Consider the following 26,021-nt stretch of genomic DNA (forward strand, 5'->3'; position numbering starts at 1 on the left):
TATCCCGCTTCAAAGTATAAACTTAAAATCCTATATTTTAATAAAAGAGAGACAGTTAAGGTAAGAGTAAGGGTAATGTGAAGGCTGCAGCTCGTTACATATGCTATGGCTAAGGTATCACGGTGGGTTTTCTTGTACTAGTGGTAGGCACGGTTTGTTGAAATGCGTCTGCAGCTATACATCTCTGCGGAGTGGGTCATCTTCCACAGAGTCCGCCATGTTCTTTCTAAAGTAGCCTAGAGTGAAAAAACCAAACACTGGCTCTAGATAGCGCCATTAGCATTTTGGCATCAGTCACTGTAGTTCTCCAGCACACTTGACATGCGGGAGAGTCTGCACAAGGATATACAATCTGCAAACTCACCGCTAGATGCCACGGAATCTACAAACTACACCTCTGAATACACACTGTTGGTGAATTCAAGCAGTTAAACATCTGAGCTTTAAAAATCAGCTGTAAAAGCTTTAAGGCAGGAAATCCCCAAATTTAACAGACAATAAGTTCTCATATGTAAGTGTCCTGAATGCATCTTATTATACAAAAGAGATTCGCTAAGGGTTGATTTTCATATTATCATATGCTGCACTGAAGTCAAAACTTGCGATTTGTTTTGAAAAATGGTTGGGAATATGTTAAGTTAATGCAACGTGCGAATAACTGGCAAAACCTCTTCTCTGATACCACTCAACAGGCTATGAAATCTAAAGTGGTACAATATTTAAGTTGGCATTGAGTCAGTGTTCATTTTAATAATGAATAGTTTTGAATTTGGTTTTTAAAAACATTAACCCTTTAAAACCTGAGAAAACTGGCTTGATTTCTTTCAAAGTCACAAGAGAAAGAAAGCAATGAGCAACTTACCAAAAAAATTGCAAAAAAAAAAATAGCAGGACATTTACTAAAAATCACAAGAACATGAGAATGACCGTAAAAAAACAAAAAATAAATAAAAATAAAAAATGATTTATTTTGTAGAATAACTCTCATGATTAGATCAATAAAAGAAAAGTTCTGGATATTTTTCCCTAGTTTTTGTTAATATTGTATAATCCCCCCTAGCTAATTTTCAAATGATTTCATCACCACCTTATACCTTTTTTTTCAATTTAGGAGACAATTCTTTCCAAATTGCTTATTCTATTGCTTTTCCAAAGTTTTCCCAAGCATTAAACAGACCATGTGACCGTACCGTGTTTCCAGCTATGGATTGGCATTCGTAAAAATTGAAAATAACCTGAAGAAGAGATTAACAGTAATAAACTCCTGCATATTTAAAACTGTGATGCTTTCTTAATACTGAACATTTCTTAATACATATAAACACATTTGATAGTTTTCTTTTATTTAGACAACCCAAATAAAAGGCACATAACATTGCGCATGTTTATGTAATAATTTGACAAACATACATTTAAAAAAAATGTAGGAATGTTTGACCTTTCTGCTAATCAGAAAGCCTAGCCTCTCATATATACAAAATTACCATTGTTAATGTTCTAATACAAAAGATTTATAAAAAAGGTTATCTTATTTTTCACATCTATTGTAACTACCATGTCCTTGGAACTAAAATAGTTTTGTACAAAGATATACATTCAACTGCTTTCACAAGGGTCCTGGAATTTCCAATTATTTGTTTTTCTTTCTAAAAAATAAAGAGATGTTCAATTCCACCAGAAACTTTCAGTTTTTATCACATTATTATTGTATCAAATTTGGCAAACAGGCTATCATAGTGTCTCTACGTAAATGCATAAGAACAAAGAAAAAAAGCTACACTAATATTTTTTTTGTTTCAAACAAAACTTGGGAAAAATGACACACATGCATATTGCATTTTTCAGTATCAACTGAATCAGCTCAAAAGAGCTGCAACACTGTTGAGATAACATGGCATTCATTAAAAAAAGACTTAATGTTCAACAGCTACAGTGTTCGGGGTCATGCAACATCAATCTTGTCCCATTATTTCAATGGACACAAACTTGCATTTTCATCAAACTCAGCCACATAAACGTGCAGCCTGAGCTGAACTTCAAAAAAGGTACAGCGTGTATGCCATTGCACAGGAAATGATTATTTAAATGGACGGCTGTTTAAAATCAATAATTCTCGCACCTCTTGATGGAAATCTTTTAACACCACAATGCCAAATGATATAGGAAATCTAAAAAAAAGCAACATGGAGAGATTCAAAATCATGGTACTCAATTTAAAAATGTGTAATGGGCTTTTATGTGTGTTTCCTGAGTGAAGGGTCCTTAGTATCATCTTGGGGCAATCACAGATAAATGATTTTTAAAAAATTAATAATAATAACAGTGTATAGAAGAGTCAGACAAAACTAATAAGTCACCATTATGATGACGGTAACAGCCTGAAAAAGCTTCACTACAAGGCCAGGCCTTTCTGTGTTCAGCCACTAGATGGCCCTCAAGTGCAGGCTGGCTAACCAAAACACTTAAGACTCCAATTTGATCTTAGATAATACTGCTGCTCACCTGTATGTAGGATATGCTTTCAGTGCAAGACTCATTCCACTCTGACTTCATGGAAAATAATAACACTACAAATAGGCAAATAAAAACAAAACCTTTGTGTTTCCATACCGACAGAAAACAAAGTATTTCATTGTCAAGCTGACGGCGCCGAGACGCCAGCTTGAGTGATGAAAGCAAAAAAAAAAAAAAATTTAAATGCTGACATGAAAATACATTACTATGTCAACTGTACAAGTTAGTCACTGTACCTCAAGAGCATATCTACTATTTGAAAAGAAAGCTATGTGAAAAAATATTCTTCCATGCAAATGGAAGCTGCTGTCCCTTTTACTAGACTCATTTCCTATAACATTAAATAGTGATTAGCAGGCTATAATTATAAAAAAAACAAAAAACATACAAAGTAACACCCAGAGGCTTTGGGAGAGAACTTGTAAAACATCAAAAACAGCAATTTATTGTTATTGCTTCAGTCCATTCCTCGTCTCCCTTTAACAAAAGCACAGGTGTGTTTTTTTTCTACCGAGTCCTCAAGGGGTGCTTGAGAAATCCTCTCCTCTCGTTATACAAATCACAGTTTCATCATTCTAACTGACTACACTAAGTCTTATCGGCTGTCCTGATTTCAAGGTACACCCTACTCGATTTCTACTCAAGTGTTCTGCATCTCAGTCACTTATTAGTCGGGACGCAGCTGTGACTTGGGCAGCTCCTACCGGCCGCACAGCTCATGTAAATATTCACTTCGGGGTAAGTAAACATGGTTCCGGAGGGGAGAAAGAGCAGGGCTCGAGGTGCAAATAACGAGGACAGGAGTCTCTTGTTTCACTTCATTTTCCCTTTCTTTCTGGCCAGTTCACTGCTCCCTCTCTCCGTTGTTTTTCTTTTTCTTACCAAGGTGGGGAAGAAGGCAAGACTTGGGACAGAAAAGGCATGCTATCCACTGGCCTCATGGCGATGTTGAGCGGCCCGGCCATATTCATAGGCATGGGGGTCGTTATTGCGACTGGGTGGGCGATATTCATGGGCGCCGTGGCGGGGATGTTGACGGAGGCGATGTTGACGGGCCCGGTGATGGTGACTGGGTGCTGGAGGCTGATGGGAGATGTGATGTTGACCGTGTTGGTGCTAATGTTCATTTGTGCGGCTATAGTGACGGGGTTGTTGGAGTGGCCTCGGTTCATCGCTGTGGTGATAGGGGCGGAAATGGTCACAGGTGTGGCTGAGGAAGAATTGCAGACTCCGTTACCCTCTGGGGAAACACAAGAAGGGGGGTTTTTAATTTTTGGTTGGCAGCTACTCAAAATTATTGTGATGATAGGAGATAAAAAATGAGCTATACAGGCAAAATCCTCATGACTTCTACTGCGATCTAATGTATTACAAGACTTTAACAGTACCAGTACATTATACATTGTAATGCAACAACCATGATTAGAACAGGGCTCCCGCACGTTTTTAAACTTTTCTATAATAGTTTACCCATTTCCAATTTAAGTAGTTAAATTAATATACCGTATTGTTAAAGGATGCACTCCCTAAGTGTTTGCAGATTAGTAAAAAGCTATTGCTTGCTAATATTACTTGTTCCTTAGATATTTCAGCCGCCAACTAGCTGCATGTGCCAACAGACTGGCTAATACGAGTACTTTATCAAGCGTCAAGGCCTCGCCCCTTTCTAGGGCATAGAAAACAACAATTGGTCTTTGTCAGTCACGTGTCTGTACTAGGTGACAAACCCACAGGTGCCATTTTGGGTGTAACATGGATGCAAACAACAGAAGGACCAGGAGGAGCAGTTCGGCACAGTTTTGGTAAGTACGGAAAGTTCAATAACTGTTATCTGAATCGCCATGCTGGAGAAGCATTTACATGAAACATTTACACTTGCCTGCTTAACCCCGTCCAGTGTGTGACCAGGACCAGGGGAACCCACAGGCTGTCTTTTCCTCTATTTTTGTCATGCACATATTTTGCATTTAATTGTATTGTTATTTTATCTTTATTTTTCTATTATTCTTGTTTTTCTCTAAGTATAATGTTGACCATTGTGCTGCCTTTCTTCAGCAGCACAGTGATACAGATTGGGGTGTCAGCTGATACAGACACATCACTTGACTGAGACCTATTTGATGTGTTTGGATTACAATTTTGACAAATTTCTTTGCATTTAATTGTAGTTAAACAAATATTAGTTTTATGAACCTGCCTAATGGTTGTTTTGCGACCTTTCCTGAACCTGTTTGTGGCACCTCAAAAGTATGTAACGCAGGATTGTCAGTTTCTGTTTGTTAACACGTACGCCCACAGAAGTGAAAGCAAAAGCCAAGATTCACTCTTGTTTGGGGATTCACCTCACTCTATTTTTTGGCACTGTGTCTGGTAAAGGCCGGCCGCTCACGGTCCGGCATCTGCTCGCTACCATTTCTAAAGTACCCAGCTCATTTGAGTGCTGCCGGGGGACACGCCCATAAACAGACCAGATCACAGAAAAAAGGGAGGAAATAGGAAAATACAGGCAGTGGGCAGAATAACTGCAGCAAAATACACCACCACACACTTGCAGAGGGTCATGAGTGTTAATAAAGAGGGATCACTTCTGTATTAGTATCTATTTTGTGCTTTTTTAAAATAGTTTTTTCTTTTTAAGAAAAAACCTGAATACTATATCATTAATAAATGAAGGCTGATTGTCATCAAGTCATCCAGGTGGATTGATGACCAATCCACAATCCCTGGTGATTCACTTAAACATCTATACTGGATTAAAATCAACAGGTTAATATAGCAAACTGTTTGATCAGGTTCATCTGAGACTTTAGTTGGAGATAACAGCCTGATGCTGCTGTACAGTGTGCTTGTACAGCAGCAGCCTCCCACTCAAAGCCAGTGTTAGCTATCCATCAGTAATAACTGACTTTTAGAGATTAACCACACTGACGGTGAATAATCACTAATATTATGTGCCCGAAATCTCAACCAGCTACACAACAGCTTTAATATATTCTACTGTTTTCTCTCCTTATGTGACAGCATGTTTATTTTCTTCCAAAAGGGGACATGACCTTAGCAATGCCAATCTGGTGTACGTTTATCACGTGAAGCGATACTAGTGACACTGAACGGTCACGCAGCAGAGCATTAGATTTTATATAAGTAACACAGGAGGAGCATATTTTGCACAATGTCTTTTGAGATTTTTATAAATGTTTTAAACAATAGCCAAAACAAAGTGTATTTAAAACTTTTTTCATTCCAAACCTGAAAAAAAGTTTTATAGCTCTTCCAAGAATGCCAGGATCGTGGGAACCCTGAATAGTGTTGGGTGATGGGATTGAACATGTGAGGCTTGACTAACATCCTGTTTTTATGACTACAACAGCAGTAATGTAACTCACAAAGGCTCTTTGCCAAGTAAAGAGATACTAAATGATGTCAGAGCAAAATTAACACAAAGGAAAAAAGCTTCCGCACTGGCAAAACTTCAAAAGTGTAGAGGAAAGTTGTAAAAACAAAAGAAGTTAATAGAGCGTGTGATTTACGGACCGGTTTAGACAAGACACAAGTAGTTTGTGATTTCTGATTTTTCAGGAATTGTCTTTTAGCTGCTGAACACTGTTGTGACGCTGGTGGGTGTGTGTCTGTGATGTGTGTGACAAACCTTTGTTACAGGAGTTAAAGTTGGTCTGTCCGTGAGTCTTCAGGTGGCTGGTGATGTAGGCTGCGCTGAGCATCTTCCCGCAGATGCTACAGGTGACCTTGCCTTCGTGCCTGATCATGTGGGAACGCAGTCTGTCTTTGGTGGCGAAAGCAGAGGTACAGGCCTGCAGCCGCAGAGCAGACGGGGTCAAAGGTCAGTGGAGTACAATAACAATAACAACACTATACAAAACAACAACAATAATGTGGAGGCATTCACGACTCTTACCGTTACTTGACATTTAAACGGTCTTTCTGAAGAATGCACATGCTTCACATGGCAGCTCAAGTGGTCTGGCCTAGATGTAAAAAACAAAAACAACACATTTAATTTTTGGACAGTGATGCTCAGAGCGCCATGAGTTGTAGATGAGTAATACAGCATGTTGTTTTGATTCCATAGTCTCTTTAGAGCACAGAGTGTCCAACCCTTCATTTTAAAACAGTACTGTGTCGTCTGCTAAAGATTTGTAATTATTGTAAACAAAAACAATGCAGGTCATTTTCCAATCACAAAAGAAATTGTAAGCAGTAGTTTTTTTTTGTTCAAAAATACATATTTATGTGCATTATTTACTGTCAAGAAGCCACATACTATGAGGAGCCTCACAAAGTAAAAAAACCTGATGTACATCTTTTTCATATATTGCAAGTGCAGAAGCACATGCATTGTGCAGTCATAATTAGGGGATGGGCACAAAAACATCCCTAAAATTTCAGTCAGTGGCGGTTAATTCTCCATGATCGATCGTGCATGAATCAGTTTGACCTAGTTTCAAAAGCGTACAAAACAGAGATGGTAAAAAATGTTCACTTTCCACTTGTTTTCTGTGTAAATTGACAATGTGGCATTATATCACTCTTCTTCTGTTTATTTTCTTGCAGCCTTGACATTACTTATAAAAATATGAAAAGAATGTTATTGACAATTTCCAGGAATTTGGTTGTTGTTTCCTAAAATCCTGGACTGAATTGCACAATATCTCTGTCTGAGGATTCAGACTACAGAGTGTAGGCCACAAAGTTAATTCAACTTCATTAATACAATGTGTGTGATTTAACTTGCTACAACACGTGTTCACTTCTTTCCACAATTTGTCATCAACATGTAACATGTAGCTTAATCACAGTTAGATGACAAATAGCTGAAAACAAACTCTGACAACAGGTGATGTTTACTTGCAACAGATGGCATTTGGGGAAATATATTTTTAGATTCATAACTGTTAAAAAAAAAAAAGATTCATACAAATGTGTTATTAACCTGAAGGTTAAAAATAAAAACCTCAGTGTTCTATTGTATAATTTACCGTTCGCTGCGTAACAGCCATTTTAAGAATACAGCTCTTTGCCTCTTGACCTTTACAGTGAAACTCCAGCATTCACAAATTCTTCTTGGCACTGATCCTGCTCTGTCAGCTTGTTAGTTCTACTGACGCTGTGAGCTGAATCATGCTAGAAGTGCCATAATGGAGTGAGTAAGGGCTACAGCATTGGCAGCTGCTCCCAAACCCAAAAGTTACATGCTACTGTTTTTTTTCAATACAAATGAGAGGAATCTTACAATGAACCAGAATTAGGTTTTTGTTTCCCTTTCTCTTATTTTTTTTGTCCCACTGATGAAGGGAGCAGACTCCAGACAGTGCCTGCCTACATATCTGGCTGAGTGGCAGTGACTCAGTGCCCTGTTATTCAGTCCCCATTCTCACTTTCCAGTATGCTGATGAATCCCTGCCCTACGTCACCGTGTTGGAGGCATGCCTGAAACTGCCCTACACGGCACAGTGCTAATGTTACAGCTTGGCTTGGGGTACACAGCTGATGTTTTTGTTGAAATCGTGTTGCAGCAATATCCTCTGCTCACTCCATTTACACACACAAACAGATATTTTCAGCTTGTTAAAAGACAGTGAAACCTTTTTTTGTTTTTTATTTTGACAAATCCAAATCTGAAGGCAACATGAGACCATCTTAAACAAAATATTTATTCCCTACATAGTAAATGTGTTGACCTGAACATTACTGCATGGTTCACTGAATTCCCAGGGGAAAGAGAGTCTGTGACATGCTGGCGGGAACCGCAAAGTGACAAGTGACGCCTCCCCCTCCCTTGATACTCTACCGCTGGTGCTCTCCCATGTGCGACTGTTTAAACATGTGGTTGAAATGGCATGGGGGTCAATACAAGTACAAATCTCAACTGCTTCGCACAGTTATAAATATGAAAACACAGCCACTGGGAGGCCACACAGACAGTAGATGGGCATACAATCATCCCTTTATATGAAATCATGGTGCGAGCGAATAATCCAAACACCACTAGCTGAATCACTCACATACAAGTCATGGGCTGCTACAAGCAATAGGGTCACTGTTTAGTGAACTTTAGCCAGAGCAAAAAATTATAATTATGCAGCACCTAGTGATTGCATTCTTTGTTTAAATAAATCCCTTTTTTGCCATTTTTGCCAGCGCAATAGTAACAGTTAAGTTTTACTTTCACTGTGTCTGGTGGATTGCTACTCCATTTATGACCAGAATACACCCTGCGCTCTGACATTGTGGTGCAATTTCAATAGCACTCCCAATGAACTGTCCAGTGTCAAAAATATAATGTCAATACATGGCAGCAGATGTTTTGACTGTGGTGGTCTGCCAAAAATAAATGAATGAGTGGGAAACCTTGGAAGTGCAAGCAATAATTTGAGTTATCCTGGGTTTAGTTGGGTGGCATTCAGGGTTTAAATTTATAGATTTTGTCCACTTGCCAAATGTCAAGTAAATGTTCAAACTTTAGAAGCTACTAAATAGATTATCACTGTTTTTCTGGCTGATGAGGGAAGCAAATCTACAAACCACTTGCCTATTTTACAAGCATCTGGCTCGTGGATGGTGCTAATTTTGGTATTCTGGTGTCATTTGGGAATGTGATTCCAACTACGTAATGCACAGTTTGCCGCATGTTTGAGAGAAAGGCTGATAAAATAGGGCTGTTTTTCATAGGCATGTTTCCGAAAATTGTTGCCAGAGTTCCATACAAACAGCTGACAGCAGCTCTCTTAAATACAGATTAAATGTGACTATTATATTTGGTTTCTGTTCGTTTTTGATAACCACTAATAAAACAATTTGTATCAGGGCAAGTAAAAACTGACTTTGGGCAAGTAGATTTCTGACCCACTTGCAATACAACCAACAAAACATTAACGTTGAATCTTGATGTTATTGTTAAATTCCAAGAAGAGAAGTCAAGACTTAATTCTTTGACCCTGGGATGCATCCATCAGAGTGAAATCACTGTTTCCACTACCATAACAATAAATTACATCCCATACTTCCTGTTTGCAATAGCCTTGTAACATGTTGATTGAAAGCAAAGAAATAAACTAGAGCAGTCATAAAGCGATCTTTTTTGCATTTGACCCCATTTTCTCACCAATTTAGAATTTGCTATTGTCACTGTGTACTGCCCCCGTTTCTGCTGATCTAATTGCCTACCAAACACCTCAGATACACATAGAATGGAGCTTCACTGAGAGCATAATATGCAGAGATTCATAGGCCCAGATACTTGCATTGTAGACACATCACTAACAAACCAGTGGCTTAACTTGAAAAAAGTCACAATTTCATAAGAACAACATTTAAACCACCTAACAAAAGGCCAGAAAATGCGGTCCTTACCTTGAAAAGCCTTTCCCACATACAGAACATACATAGGGCTTGTGGACTCCCCCATCATGAGAGCGAACATGGTAGGTCATTCGGTCCTTCCTTTTAAAGCGTTGCTGACAAATGGGGCACTCGAACGGCTTCTCGTCTGAATGAGACAACTTGTGGCGATTCAGGTGGTAGACATCACGAAATGCCTTGCCACACATCTCACAGCCGTGGTTTTTCTTGACGGGTTTGGCGGGTTTCTTGGGGACGTTTTGCTGCGGCACATTGCCCATTGCGGATGATGTCATGATACTTGTGCCTGAGGAAACTGAGGTTGTCGCTGTGGAGAGGATGCCTGCTACCGTGGAGATGTAGGAAGGGTTGCCGTTGTTCTCTCGTGGCATGGTGGAGATCATGGGTACCATGGTGGGAGCTGTCTGGGCAGTCTTCTTTGGCCGCGACACCATCTTAATACCGGTGTGGCTGGACTCATGGCGTCGCAGGTGGTAGCTGTCACGGAAGGCCTTGTTGCAGTAGCCGCAGACAAACGGCGTTTTGCCTTTGTGTTCTTTCTTTATCACAGGCACTGGTGGCCGTGCACCTCCTCCGCTGGCCACATTGTCTTTGAGTAGCTCAGCGGCACTGGAAGGGGGCTTCTGGTCTATTTGGATAGGCAGGATAGGCTTCTGGTCGATTTGTTCAGTTCCTGCATTCAGCAGTGGCAGCAGGCTGTTCTGGGCCACATGGTGCTGGTGGTGGAGGGCTTCATTGGCCTGCTGATGGAACAAAAACACATATTCAAAGGTAAATATTTCGTTGAGGCAGTGTTTTCCACACATTCATTTATTTGTGGCAGCCCACCACGTACTGATGTTATATTTTTAAAGCGGGTCCGTTCAATTGGGTGCACTATTGGAACAAATATACTGCTCATGCTTCACACTCTCGGAGCGCAGAGCATACTCTGGGGACAGACGGACTAACACAACATCAGATGCAGTGAAAATTAAACCTGTTCATTGTGCTAGGTCTAAATGTTGCTTTCAGCTGCTCCTCTCTCTATCAATCTGATCTGGTCAGCTTTGATCAGATTGACAGAGCAATTACTGATGTTGGTACTCAAAGTACTTAAACTGCAGCTGAAGGAAAAAAGAACTCAGGGAAGTGTGCCGCCTGTGCTGTGTTCACGCCATGGACCTAAAAAAAATGTCTGAATTCAGAGAGGACACGGAATGATTAAAAAAGGGGGACAAAAAAACAGGAAGTGTGCCCCCCCTCCAGTATTGGGGATTGTAGTTTCAAAACCATTGAAATACCCTTGTGTCTCATTACTTCTGCACAAGAATAACCATAGCAAACCAAAAGCATTACTGACAGCTGTACCACTCCCGTCAGGAATCAGCTTTGACAGGTCCATGAAAACAACAGGGGTTAGTAAGATGTAACAGAATACAAAGTGGGCACTGGATCTGTCATTAATGAGGTGGATGCAGCATGCCACTAGTGCAAAAGAATCCAAATATACTGGATGAAAAATGATCCCATCATGACGGTGCTGATTCATCATGTGACTGCAAAGCAAGCATACCAAATTAGAGGCAAAGCAGAGCCCAGTGCTCTGGAGAGCAGGCCATTAGCTCAGCTAAGGAGCTCAGTTAGAGGACATGGTGAAGCAAGGGAGTACAGTGCACACACTACAGAAAAACACAGCACACTAAACTAGACAGAACAATGGGGATCATGTTGGTACAACTGCTTTTCTTGGGGTTTGTCAGCTCAGGTCAGTTACTGTTTTAACCAAGATCAGATTAGTTAAAAATCTATATTTTGACAAGTGCACACTTTTCAGATCAGTTTATAAGGAGTTTGTGATTTACCCCCCTTAAAGGAATAGCTACTTCACACCTCAAATGATCGTTTGTGTATGAATTACTCACCCAGTGTTATGTTCGATTCAGGGAGAAAAGTGGAACGAAGAATTCAAAATTTTTCATAACAGGAATACTTCATCAAAAACATCTGTTTACAAAACTCTCACAACTTGTACAGTATAATCCAACACTTAAAATACATCTCTCTTAAAATGTTTCCACATTACCAGTCTGAGGCACAGACCAGTAGTGCACTTACGCTGAATGCAAAAGGGTTTTGAATAATAAAGTTTTGGTGAAAATTCATGTTTGGAAAGTATTGAGCGCATGACTGGATAAATGAGACCTGCATTACACTGCAGGAGTTGTCTGAGAGTTTGCAAAAACATGTTTTGATTTAGTTTTGCTAAACGTGGACACCTCTTAAAGAATTTCCTCAGTTTTTGGATTCTCCGTTCCTTGGGGAGGCATGCAAGAAAACTTACGTTTTTTTCTCAAATTAAATGAGTGAGTAATTGACATACAAATGATCATTTGGGGGGTGAGGTATTCCTTTAAGAAATGCCTTAGATTCCTGTAGACCTAAGCACTGCCCCACCAACACCCAGCGCAATTAACAGAGAAGCAGGCAGAGTTGCAAACACATTATCAGCAGGGACAGATGTCAGTGGGTCCTGCTAAACTTTAACGTAAGCATTTTTACAACAACACTGAATATTATATCACAGTTGACACTGTTACTTTGCTAAACGGACACAGTCAAGACAACTGTGTTGTGAAACACCAGCAAGAAAGGGCAAGGTGAAATGCTTGACCTTTCCCTTTGAGGTTCAATCATCCATCGCAGAAGGCCAGCCAAGAAAGGAGTTGCAAAAGAGGAGGCAGGGGATAGAAAAGAAAAATGAACCACACAGTGTCCTCCTTATGTCATCCAGCCTATTGTGAGAGACACAAATCTGAGCAGTGATGCCTCAGCAGGGGATCTTTGTATGCTCATCTTCATTGATTTGGCTCATCTATTCATGAGACAGGGACATTGTTTATCCACACACTACTCAACCAAACTAGCCGTCATTCCCTCATACGCAAGGGGACCTGGGAACTCGTGGAGAATGCCACCAAGCCCACCCATCCATTTGTCTAAGCACCTGCTCACACTTGCCACCTTCTAGGATTAGTCATCATCATGCCAATGCTAACCCGTCCGCTGGCACACCAGGGGTGGGGCGGGGGGGGGCTTTATGTTTGGGTGGGGGGATACCAGCCGGGAACCCTCTTTGTGAAGCTTGTGAACAGCAGACATAGCCGCTGCAGACAGCCTGCGTCTATACAGAGGTGCAGGGCCTGTAAGCTGCTGTGCCTTCATGCAGCTCTGACCATTTTGACACAAATGCGCTCTGACAACTGGGGCTGCTCCCTCATAAATAACATCAAAATGGAGGGAGTGTCCTGATGGCTCCATGGGCCACTGTAGACTTGAATTGAGTCTGAGTCAGATTATGCGCTGTCTTTCTTCAATCTTTTGTGCCACACTCTACAGCTGCTTGCCAAAAATCCCACTTTTTTTTCAAAACAAAACAAAAACTATGAGTAATAAAATAAAATGGAAAGCAATCTCTTCAAGTTTATGGGTTTGTTCTAGCCTGCTCTTCACTTGTTTACAAGTTCAGACATTTTTGGCTGCTACCCTGTCTGCTGAGTTGACAAGTTCTCACAAAACATCTCTTTTGTATTGTTTGTAATCCTTCTGGATTTTTTCATAGCCTGTAAAGCTGCATGAATACCGCAGTCTTGCTTGCTGATATTGTAGATTGCAAGCAGTGGTATTTCAGCAGTGAGCAAAATGTTTTAGAGGAGGTTGATTTATTAATTCTTTCACCTGGGCTGTGGACCGCATCATGTAAAAGGATGATGTAGGCCACCTCTAAGCAACTCACCATGCCATCCTTCTCCCAAAAATACTGAAATCAATGATCCAAAACCTCCAAAAGTGGTGGCATTTAATACAGCATCTGATAGCAAACAGTCCTGTCAGGAGCAAGGAAACAGCTGTGAGATGTAATGTGGTTTAAAATATATTGAACACATATTGCCTGGGAGCACAAAGAACTCTCTTGATTCAGGAAAACTGCAAATATTTCTTAAATGTGGCCACAGCTGGGATTTCATAAAGAAGGACTGTATCTGATGGAAGCCTCGGGTGGTAGAGTGAGATAACATTTAAAATAGTAACTCTACAAGCTGATTTACAGTACATCTCTGTTGCATGTGTATGGCACAGACTGATCCGCTATTTTTTGGCTTCACAGCTATGATGAAATGGCTCGGTTACCTGAAAAGTTCAGCACTTGCTGGCAAAATGACTGTGGTTACAAGCACAGTGATGAGAAAAGCTAGCACGTGGTCTTTGTAACAGTACTGTAAAACACCAAAGTCGCCCTTAATTTAAATAATCACTGTATTTTGATCGTTCTCTGCTTTTGTTTGGCCAAAGTTAATACGATTCTCAAAAGGTAATAGACATTTTTCAAAGCAGATATCTTGGCTTGCCATAGCAGTAAGAGCACAGGTGTCGTCACTGATTAAAAAACAACTGCATTCCATTTAGGTGAACTGTACTGCTAACTCTCTGGGACACTTATTTTAGATCATGTTAAAAATATCTAACCCTGAGGGAGTCACGTGGGGATACCTGGGAAATGGCAGCGCTCTAGATCCGCTCCCGGTCCCTGACCATAATTAAAGGCAATTAAACCATGACAACTCTCCGCAACTAATTCTAACTACGCTAGGTAAGTTGTGGCTTTATCTACTTACGCAGAAGTTCTGGATTTTGAGATGAATCAACCCAAACGAAGTGTGCAGACTCGTCTGAAAACTACTGTCCCCGTGGATGCTAGCTCGGCTAGCCCCGGAACTAACCCGAAAAATAGCATGGAAGATCTTTTCTCGGAGATCACGAAGCTCGGGGAAACTTTAAATCAAGTGGCGACTGATGTGACCGTAATACGGGCAGACTCCACCGAACTCAAGAACTCGTATGTGCGCCAAACAAGAATGGATGAAGCTGAAACCCGCATTTCCAATGTGGAGGATAGCGCAGCTAACATGGCCAATGATAACATGCGGCTAACAGAGCGAGTGGACAAACTTTGGCAGAGAATTGAGAACTATGAGAACCAAAGCAGACGAAATAATGTCAGGCTGGTTGGACTGAAGGAAGGCAAGGAGGCTGGAAGTAATATGAATGATTATGTCAGGAGGATACTACGAGATGGTTTTAAACTGGATGGAGAAGAATTTGAAATCGAAAGGAGCCATAGAAACGGAGGACCACGGCCGGATGATAATGCAGCCCACGTGATTACTGGTGAAGTTTTTACGGTATGCTGACCCGAGAAAGCTCATTTTGCTGCTAAGAAAATAAAAAGGGCTGAAATGGGAGGGATGCACCATCTCGATGTTTGAGGATTTGACCATGAGGCGCTCTGACCGGCGGAGGCTGTCTCTCCCATCATGAAGATCCTGTGGCAGCACCAGGTTAAACACGCCGACACCCAGCAACCTTTGAGATTTACGTGGAAGGGAAGAGATGGAGCTTACTGACCCGGAGAAAGCTGAATGCTTTATACGGGATAGCATTACTACCGTGGAACAAGAGGATCTAAGTGATATACGCAGCACGGAGAGTTGAACTTTATTCTGAAGAAGGAGGCGTCGGGACGGGACCAGCTGGAGCTGTCATGACCAGGGGCGAGGAGGAGAATGACGGTGCCACCAGAGGATCAACACGGACCGAATCAGCAGAGAAGATGCTTACACCTGTCAGGTTCTGTTTTTGAGACAGTGTTTTTGAGTTGAAAACGTTTTCTTTTTGTTTACTGTTTTTGCTGATGTGGCAGGACTTGATTATGGTTAAGTCTAAATGTTTGTTATTGCAAAGGCAAGGCATGGATCTATTACACTGAAATTTGGAATAGTATGGTCGTACTTTTGAAGAGAGGAAAATATTGTTTTTATAAGCTTTATGGGTAGTCAGTATATCAACATTGTTTCATGGAACATTAATGGTTGCAGCACTCCTACCAAAAGGAAAAAGATACTTACATATCTAAAATCGAAAAACACAGATATTGCTCTTATACAAGAAACTCATTTTAAAAAGGAGAAGAAGCCTGAAAATGAAACGGATTGGGTGGGAAAAGTATTTCACAATTCTGTATCTAGTAAAAGCTTTGAGTTGCCATTTTGTAAACAAAAGCTTAATTTCATATTTTCAAAGAATTTAAGGACTCTGATGGACGATCCTGTGTGTAGAAGCTAAAATTAATGGAGTAATGGTTATATTATGTAATATTTACGCCCCAATAAGGAGAGCCCAAATTTTATTTCTAAAGTCTCTAAGATGTTGGGAGGCCTGGATGGTCCACTTATATTAGGGGAGATTTTAATCAAGTAATAGATGACCATTTAGATCGCAGTAAAATTAGACCTTCTCTATACTGAAGAAAGAAATGCCATACACAGTCTACAGGAAGATCTGAGTTTAATTGATATCTGGAGGCTTGTTAACCCAGCGGAGAGGGAGTATTCTTTTACTCTCATTCCCACAAAACTTATTCACTAATAGATTTTTTTTTCTAATTTCACACTCTCTCATAGATAAGGTTATAGACTGTAATATAGGAGTTATAGCAATAACGGATCATGCTCTGGTGGAGCTACATTTAGATCTAAATGTTGATAAAATCAAAGTTGGAAGATGGAGAATGAACACAAGTTTATTACAGGATGAAGAATTTTGCTAAAAAACTTAGGGGAAGATATCTGTAAATTTCTAGAGTTAAATATTGGTTCAACAGCGAGACTAGCTACAGTATGGGACGCTCTCAAAGCATTTGTAAGAGGAAAAATTTATTTCTCAGAGTTCCTTCAAGAAAAAGGAAAGTCGTAATAAGTTACAATCATTAGAAAAGGAAATAATTGATTTAGAAAAACTGTTAGCGGAATTGTTCAAGAGGGAAAAAAATTTCATAAAATCTGTCAATTGAAATATGATTTACATGAAATTTATAATAAAAACAGAATACGCATTGTTTAGGCTTAAAACTAATTTTATGAAAAACGGAGAGAAGACTGGACGATTATTAGCGAGACAGTTAAAGTCACAGGACGCAAATAACACAATTATGACAATTAGAGAAAATAATGAACTAATCACATCCACAACTGGCATTAACAAGATCTTTAAGAGTTTTATGAGGATTATATACATCTTCAAATATAACAAAGGAGGATGATTTGGCCACTTTTTTGAAAACATCATGCACGCTGCCACAGGTTCCTCAGATGGAAAGAGATCATTTAGAAACCCCCATATCAAACACAGAGGTAAAAACTGCTATTATGGCTATGAAATCTGGAAGTCACCAGGTGTGGATGGCTTCCCAGCTGAATTTTATAAGAAATATCTGGATGTGCTATGCCCATTTCACAAGGTTCTGCAGGAAGCATTTGAGTGTGGATCATTACCCCGACAGCTTTAATGAAGCTATTATAACCCTACTACCAAAAAAGATAAAGATTTAACAGACCCTGCAAATTATAGACCTATAAGCTTAATTAATGTTGATTGCAAAATATTATCAAAAGTATTAGCTCTGAGATTAGACAAAGTTTTACCAAAAATAATACATAAGGATCAAGTAGGCTTCATAAAAAAAATAGAACATCAACTGATAACATGAGAAGACTCTTGCATCTACTTTGGTTGAATAAATCTAACCTGCAACCTGTTGTTGCCTTATCCCTTGATGCCCAGAAAGCTTTTTGATCGGGTGGAGTGGGCCTTTCTTTTGAAACACTATCAAGATTTGGGTTTGGCTTTAATTTCTGCCGATGGGTGCGGATCCTATATTCAAATCCGAAGCTGCTGTTTTTACAAATGGCATGATATCTCAGTTCTTTAAAATATCTAGATCAACACGCCAGGGGTGTAGTCTTAGTCCATTATTGTTTACAATATTTCTTTAACCTTTAGCTGTAATGATAAAAGAGGAACCAAGAATTGAGGAGTTACTGCGGGGCAAGGGAACACAAACTTTTTCTCTGGATGATATTCTGGCACTGTGTCGATCCAGCTAGTTCTGTCGCACAATTACTAGAAACTATTAAAACATATTCTAAAATTTCAGGGTACTGTATTAATTGGCATAAGTCAGAGGCCATGCCAGTTTCCCTGGTATGCTCCCCCTACCCTACTTAATTCATTTAATTTCAAATGGCTCCCAAAAAAGACATGGAGTACTTAGGAATAAAACTAAATTCAGATATAAAAGAAATTATTACAACCAATTTAGAAAAAACTATTAAACAAAATTAAGACTAATCTGGAGAAATGGGATAGGTTGAATTTAACACTATGGGGGAAAGTAAATACTATTAAAATGGTCATTGCTCCCCAAATTAACTATCTTACAGGTATGCTTCCTGTATGTATTCCCCCACAGCTATTACTCAAATATAACAACATGATAAAATGCTTCCTTTGGGGTATGTAAGAAACCTAGAATCAATTTAGATAAATTATACCAGCCAAAGAAAGATGGGGGCTATCCCTACCAAATATATCCTATTATAGCTATTCTTTGAAATGGCAAAACTTTGCAAAACACTGGAATGTAAAAATGCAGACCTAGACTGGATCTTGATTGAGCAGGAGCTCACGTTCCCTTTCAAACCCACAGAATCTCTCTCAAACAATTAAGCAAAAGGATGACAATATGATGAACCCAATTTTAACTCATTCAAGGAAAAATTTGGCGGGACATGCATAAAAATTGTAAATCTCTCATAACACCCAAAAATATGCATCTATTTGGCACAATGCTAAATAAAATAGGTAAACAAACCATTTACTGGGCCCAATGGTTGAAAAATGGCATTAGAACATTAGATGATATTTTGAGGAGGGTAATTTTGTGTCCTATCAAACATTATTAGAAAAATTTAAACTTAAAGGAAGAGCCCATTTTTGGAAATATTTACAACTCAGACACTGCATTAAAGATAAGATACTTCTACATGATGATGCTAATATTATTGATCAGTTCTTAAAATTACCATCAAGACTTCAAACAGCCTCCAAGTGGTACGAGATATGTCCCTGGAAGACCAGCAAAGGGTGGTGTGATTATTTTACGAAGCTATGGGAGAAAGATTTGGATTGTCTTTTGGATGAAGGAGTGTGGAAGGGGATTCTTTCCGACACTGAAAAATATGTCAGAGAAGCAAGGAGCAAATATATTCAATATAAAATAATACATAGATATTACTATATACCCCTACTAGACTGAATAAAATGAAATTAATAAATGATGACTTATGCTGGAAATGTAAAACACAACGTGGTACATATCTACACGCAATGTGGGAATGTACTCAAGTTTTCCCATTGTGGGAAAACGTTTTGAAGGTAATAGGGAATTGGCTAGGATGTATTCTTCCAATCTCACCAAGGCTCTGTCTCCTTGGGGACAGAACAAAAGTACCAAATTTAAACAAATTTAAATATCGAATATTAAAATCTGCTCTATTAACTTGTGCTCGTCTGATTTTGAGGTGTTGGAAAGAACCCCAAACCCCAACTATGGAAATGTGGAAAGTTCAAATGATGGAAACGGCTGCATGTGAAGAAATGTTGATGAGACTGAACGGTGGGAATGAATCTGCTAATGAACAATGGGAAAGGTTTAGAAATTTTGTATGTACAGGAAACTGAAAAGTAAATATTTATCTGTCAATGTGACTTGATATGATAGTATTCAGGGTGGTTCCAGGTCTCGAAGAGTAAAATTTAAGATTTTTGATGCCTTGGGGCTTGGCAAGCCAATAATTAATTAGTACTTTGAGAACCTGCAACTACCTTATACCACACCTACTGAACACCCATTATTCAAACCTTATTGTTGAACCTCTCAGTTTTTATTTTAGATAATTGGTGATAGACATTGCCTGCTGGAACCTGCCAATTTGTTCTGTTTTATTGTATTTGTTGTTGTAAAAATTAAAATTCAATAAAATGTGAATTACAAAAAAAAAAAAAATATCTAACCCTCGAAACAGATGTATTGTTAAAAACAAACATGCAGAACACCAACGAACCGTACACTAAATGTGAAACTGTGAAATCGAGGCTTAAAAGTGCCAGTGCTGACACTTACTTTAAGTTTTCCAAGTCTGTTTTTTAAAGTTACTTGTGCTAGGTTTATCACAGACTACCAACTATGGGTGTAATCACAAGTTGTATTCTGATACAATATATTTGTTTATTTGTAAATAAACTTGGGATAGTTATTTATTTATTTATCTGGGTGGTAAGTTAATTGGGGGTGGTTATTTGTTGAAATAATGTCGTAGTTAAAAGAAAAATAATGAAAAGTTTTACTTCTACATACTGTACATTTGTTTTATTTGTTTGATTTTAATATGTTTCAATATGTGGTTCGAAATAAAGACATGAATTCATTCATTCATTTTCATTTCTTTTGCTTGACATTATCTGTCTAGCGCTAAGCTGCTAGCACTATTTTAACTTGTTGCGTGATCATTAAATCTTTATATTGACCGAGATCAATGTATCATTTCACCCTTACTACTGACCAGCCAAATGCAGAGCCTGCATGAAGCCTCTCCCTTTTACATCAGCAAATTTAAGAACTTTGTTTTATTTCAAAGGGGTTGTTTGTTGGAATGGACCATGCCAAATGAACCCTTATAAAAAATATAGCAGCAACTTCCAGGGCGGAAAAATGAAGCCCATGTGGCAGTGCCAAAATCTGCAGTTCCATGAATGGCCACTTGAGGCTGGCCTCGAGAGCATGTCAATCGCTCTAGACCCCCAAAACAAACTTCATAACAGAAATAAATATGTGTGTAGCCTGGTACGAAAAAACGGTATTGGTCTATACGGCCAATTTCAACATTCATGACAACTGTACGGGGGTGAATTTTTTACATTCTTACCCGTTCGGCCGACATGTTACTACGACTTAAAGTTATGCATAATTAAGGCCATGACCCTCTTTGACTGACAGGTGGGTGACATCCGTTGACAAGTTGTAATCAACAACGATCTGGTTAGGGTAACGTAACCAGATTGACAGAGTATAGGCGTAGCCGCATAGCAGTTTCTGACATTTTTTTGATGTTTTTGTCGACCAAAAGAAAAAGTTCTGTTCACCTCTAAGTGGTCAGATGTTTTTCTAGCAAGTAGATTTGTTTTAATGATTTTGAGCCTGATTTTTGCAAAAAATACCATTACCTTAACACAGTTAACTATAGCTGCCAATGCATCATGCTAATTAAACTAGCGGCTAGTATAGGGTTATCTTGACCCTCTTGTGTACTTCTAGCTCCACAAATCCAATTTGGCAACAGCCGACGCTCCATTTGCTTTGTCCATTATTTCATACAGCCAATAAAAACTCCACCAGCTGGAGTTAATGTCAACTAATAAACAAAGTTAAACTTAGCGAGCTAGACCCAGATACGTTTTCAGGATTAAGTGGAGAACAAACCAGAGCTAAAATACTGGCCTTGCATTCTGCAGGTGACCAGAGCCATGGTTACAAATTATTGATATTATCACGTCATGTTTTCTGAGTATTTCAGTGGGTAATAATATGCTTTCATGTTAACCAAAACAACTTTCTGGTTATCTGTCATCTTAACCTAATATACTGAATGCAATTTCCAATGCTATCGGAACACTTTGTTATATCTAAATAAAGTTTCACTGCACTGATTGTGAGTATATAAAATGTAATTTTGTATACCTTTCGATGGTTATTTAACATAATAAGAAACAAATCTATGTCAAAAAAATATAAACAAAATGGCCTCCACATGCAAAATGCATCACCAACTGCTATTTTTTAAACTATATTTACATGTCCTGAAGCGTCCTGTACGAGTATTAGTTTAAGATGAGCCAATCATTTACCATTTTCAGTATAGTGTCTTCACCTGTTGAACGTCATTTTCTTTTAGACATTTGGGAACTTGTCAGCCAAATGCTTTGAAAAAAATGTACCGATGTACTGAGGGAATTCATGAATGAGTATCACTTTTATACATTTATCTGTTATTATTATGCAGTTTATACAATGTTTTTCTCTAAGATTTAGTAAAGGGGAGAAAAAGTGACCCAAAGTGATCACTTTGGGGCACCCTTTACCATTTTCCTGTTACTTTGCAGCATTACTGATGTATCACTGCACAGCCAGAGTCAAACTGGTCCCAACAACATATTTCACTGGGGGTTTTCACTGAACTATAGCCTGACAAATACTGTTTTTTAATACATTGCACATTTAGCAAAAACTAGGAGGAGATGCAGCTGTACTTATGGTAATATTCAAGCTCATTTACACAACAATGTGGCTAATTTAAAATGCCTGACAAAGTATTTAAACAAGACTCACCATCGTTTAATTTACACCTCCTAGTAAATAATATCTTTCTACGAAAGGTAACCCTTAGGAGTACTTTCAAACTAAAAATGCAAAGCATGTGTCAATGGATGGTAAAGCTGAATGAAATATTTGCCCTCTTACATCGAGCGCCCAAGTGATAACTGCTCACAGATTTACATGAGATTGACAGAGTAACAGTGTGCGGTACATAATACATGCAGAGCTTCTGGCTAGATGCCAGATTCTCCACAACAAGCCACACCGCCCATCTGCCTTTTTCATCAAGAAGACATAGTGCTCCAAAATGTGAGTAAGTGATCAGCCTATGACAGCACAGCAAAATGTTACTAATACTACAAAAAAGGTGACGTATCCTAAAGGCTGTGATACCCAACGTAATTTTATTATAAAAGCAGTCCAAAGTGCATTCATACTTTGCTTAATACTAAAAGAGACAAGCGTTAACAACAAAATTTGGATAACTTTGGATTTTGACCTTTTAAAAGCATCAAATGAGAAACTTAAAAGTTCTCCAAAGTACCGATAAAAATACAAGCTTCCCTGTGGCACTTCTATCAACTCTTGACTGCTATTGCTGTGATATCAACTCCATTAGCCTGGTAATGATAGCACACGAGCCCTTTGAGTTATTTAACTTTTATATATGCTTCACAGGGTATCTACAGGTATCAAATGTAATACTTTTTGAGACCTCCTCGACATACTTTTAAACAAAATTTAATACAGATTTTTGGACAAATCATCTTTTTCCTATTCATGCATTTCAGTTGACTGTGAGTAGTATAAATGTGGTCCCACGCAGGGATAGGTAAATATGTGATACAAAGTGAGCAAGTTTTCTCTATATAGGTTGTACACTCGTCACAAAATATTAAATAAATATTATTGAAGATTGTAAAGGGTCATAACACTCATGATATATCTGATCCTGCTCTCAATTAGTCACTCACATGAAGCTACAGTAAAGTAAAAACCTTAACAGCCAGCAACTCCGTTGTGGTGATTTGAGGGTGTAGATTTGATAGTTTTCTTTAAAAAAGAACAGAAAAAAAGTATGCTTAAACATCCCATATTGTGCTCATTTTTATCTGAAATACTCGTTTTTTACACACACTACAAAACATTCCAACAAGAAATACAAAGGACCCCATTCAGAACATTTTATTTGAGTTTGAAACTGAATTTCATTTAGTAGCCTACGGTTGTGACATCACAAATCGATGGAAATCCTCACGGCTCGTTTAAAGGCACAGTTTCTGTATACAGGTTGTGTGCATTTCTCTGTGGATTCAGCGCTTTCATACTTTCACAGTATTTATGGAGCACATATACCTGTTTTATATTAAATTCAACATGGAAATTCTACTTTTTATTATATGGGACCTTTAAAGTATTTTTATGAATGATACTGAACTACTGCAAAGTTCATTGAGGAGGTTCTTCCCACGAGGAGTTTGTCACACCCACTAAAACACACGGGGGCATAACTCCTTAAGTAATACACCAAGATATCCCTCTAAAGACTAAAAACTACAACCGAGACAGCAGCATGGCGATATACTTAAAATATGGGATATATTTTATACCATACTATATTGATTAACAACGAACAAAATGACAGCATTCAAATAAAACAATGGGACGCGGAGCAAAACATTTAATCGTTTAAAATTGACCCTCTTCTTTATAAAACATGTTTCATGTCCTCACTTAGGCTTAAATCTTTTGGGCTAAGTAAGGCCATGGGAAGAAACCATTTCATTAATTTTATTTACAAAAACCTTCCTTCTACAGCGAAAACCACTTAACCGAGGCAGACATATCACTCTCGACAGCAGCACTCACTTTCTGGCAGAAAAAGGATTTCTAAATTGCGTAATGTCGTTGCTAATTTCAAATCTTCGTTGCTAGTGTTAGCTGATGTGTGTCTGTGCATAGTTTGAATTCCTTTCCACCACGGTCCTCCAGAATAAATAGCTAGTTAATAAACAAGAAAGCCGTGCAGCGCTGCTTATAAAGACGTGTAACACTAGTTTTGTAAGCTCATTACGACAGCCTCGCCCAAATTAAGCTAAATTAGCCAGCGAGTTTGATGAAGGCAGCCTAAACATCGTTAGCTAACTTGGCTAGTTACTGACGAGCCGGCTGAGGCAAGCGGAAAGTTCACCGCGGACTTACGGGTCGTCGTTGGTAAATCTCAGCAGCAGATAACTAAAGTATTCACTTATTCAACGTTTGCAAATATCCACTGCTTTGGATTGAAATGATATGTGGTATTAACAGCGTTATAATGAACATCTTCACCCGCATTACATCTCATTATCCTACGGCGTCCGATCAAAGCTCTCAGTCACAGGGAAAAAAACAGGTCTGTCTCGATTGTAACGGTGCAGTGGCGTCTCCAGCCTTACTTCAAATTATCCCGCATGTTTGCTGGCTTCCACTTGGCAAACAAACTTAAAACCCCCTAAACGCTGTCGAGTTATTCCAACAATATTCATCTAACTATTCGTAAAATACAAAAACAAGCCACATTTTCCACACGCACGTTGAGGAGAATTGATTTTTTGTTCTAGCGTCATTCCCAAGCCTCACAGCTGGACGCCTGGATTCATATACCATTGTTTTGCTTGGTTACTTGATCTTGGCATTACTCGCTCAAAAACTGATTTTACCGCTAAGATACCTAATGCTTTCGTTTTCTAAGGTTGTTTCGCGAGCTATCCCAGTTTCCCTCCCAAAGAGTCAACTTACTTGGAAAAGAAACGTACTCCAGCTCGGCTCCATTTCCACACTTACTAATTCTGTAGGAAACCTTGTAGAAGCCTACAACAAAGCAACCAAACATGGCAGCTGAAACAACTTCCGGTAACCTCGAGGGCTGAACCACTTCACGTAATATTTAGGGGGAGGATGTTAAAATTAGTATGTTCAGAAGAATTAATGTAGTTGTTTACGCAGCCTATAAAGCACACATAAACAACCAAAGACTACCCACTTAAAATGTATCCTGAAATATATTTGTAAGACATTATTTGAAACGTCATTCTCCCGTAACAGAACTATTTTGATGTAGTTTGATTTTTTTGAACACCCCTCTGAATGGTTTGCCGCTGATTCTGCGAGGGGCATTTGTTATAGTCGACTACTGTCGCATGTGGTTGGGATATGAATGTGTTTCAGTAACACTACGATCGTATTTATAAGAAAATGATCTGGAAAGCGGTTTGATTCACATTATTAACATTTGGCCGTACTTATTAACGAAAATTAGAGGGGTTTCCGTTTAAACGGAGCAATACATAAATCGCCCGCGCAGCAGTTTGTTTTCATTCATAGGATGGGGATGAATGAAAACGACAGAACCCATAAATTGGACGAATTGCCTGCAGTGGACCAAAACAGCACACATCCATTCTACTTCTTGACTGTGAATACACCACATGTATTGAAAAAAAAAACTATGACTAAAAAATGTTCTTCGTATTTATGCAGAATCGGATACATATGGAATAACGATTACATTAAACCTGGGTGAATAAGTTGTTTCTAATATGGTTTTTATTAAGATTGTTGACACACAACATTTTTGGTTTGCATGTTAAGGCTGTTGACTGATTTAAAGCGAAGGCTGAGTGTGTAAAAAAAAAAAAAGGAAATGATACTTTCTGTGTGGTTAACCAAATCTTGTCAGCATTCTTTCTACAAATTACCGCGTTTATTTTCTTTGAACGAAATGCAGATTTGTTCTTCACTGTGTTATATATCATCAAACATGTAAAACGAATGATTA

General features: G+C 38.8%; 1 protein-coding gene across 1 annotated transcript; it reads right to left on the reverse strand.

The window, feature by feature from the left end:
- Positions 1–1,322: 1,322 nt before the first annotated feature.
- LOC121952704 (vascular endothelial zinc finger 1-like) lies at positions 1,323–25,121 on the reverse strand. Its single transcript, XM_042499512.2, has 5 exons — positions 24,983–25,121; positions 9,886–10,637; positions 6,431–6,500; positions 6,164–6,326; positions 1,323–3,754 (listed from the first exon to the last, which is right to left on the reverse strand). The coding sequence occupies exons 1-5, from the start codon at positions 25,013–25,015 to the stop codon at positions 3,393–3,395; spliced, it is 1,380 nt and encodes a 459-aa protein (XP_042355446.1). The 5' UTR covers positions 25,016–25,121; the 3' UTR covers positions 1,323–3,392.
- Between the last annotated feature and the right edge of the window lie 900 nt (positions 25,122–26,021).

Source organism: Plectropomus leopardus, chromosome 15 (assembly GCF_026936395.1).
Source record: "Plectropomus leopardus strain MGB_pleo_1.0 chromosome 15, ASM2693639v1, whole genome shotgun sequence".
Taxonomy (NCBI): Eukaryota; Metazoa; Chordata; class Actinopteri; order Perciformes; family Serranidae; genus Plectropomus; species Plectropomus leopardus.

What these genes read in the sequence shown, in the direction of transcription:
- LOC121952704 (XM_042499512.2), bottom strand. Translation starts at nt 25,015, where the DNA reads ATGGAGCCGAGCTGGAGTACGTTTCTTTTCCAA. An exon ending in GGAGTACGTTTCTTTTCCAA is followed by an intron (nt 10,638 to 24,982) that starts GTAAGTTGACTC and finishes TTGTTCCATCAG; the next exon opens with CAGGCCAATGAAGCCCTCCA. An exon ending in TGTGGGAAAGGCTTTTCAAG is followed by an intron (nt 6,501 to 9,885) that starts GTAAGGACCGCA and finishes TTTTACATCTAG; the next exon opens with GCCAGACCACTTGAGCTGCC.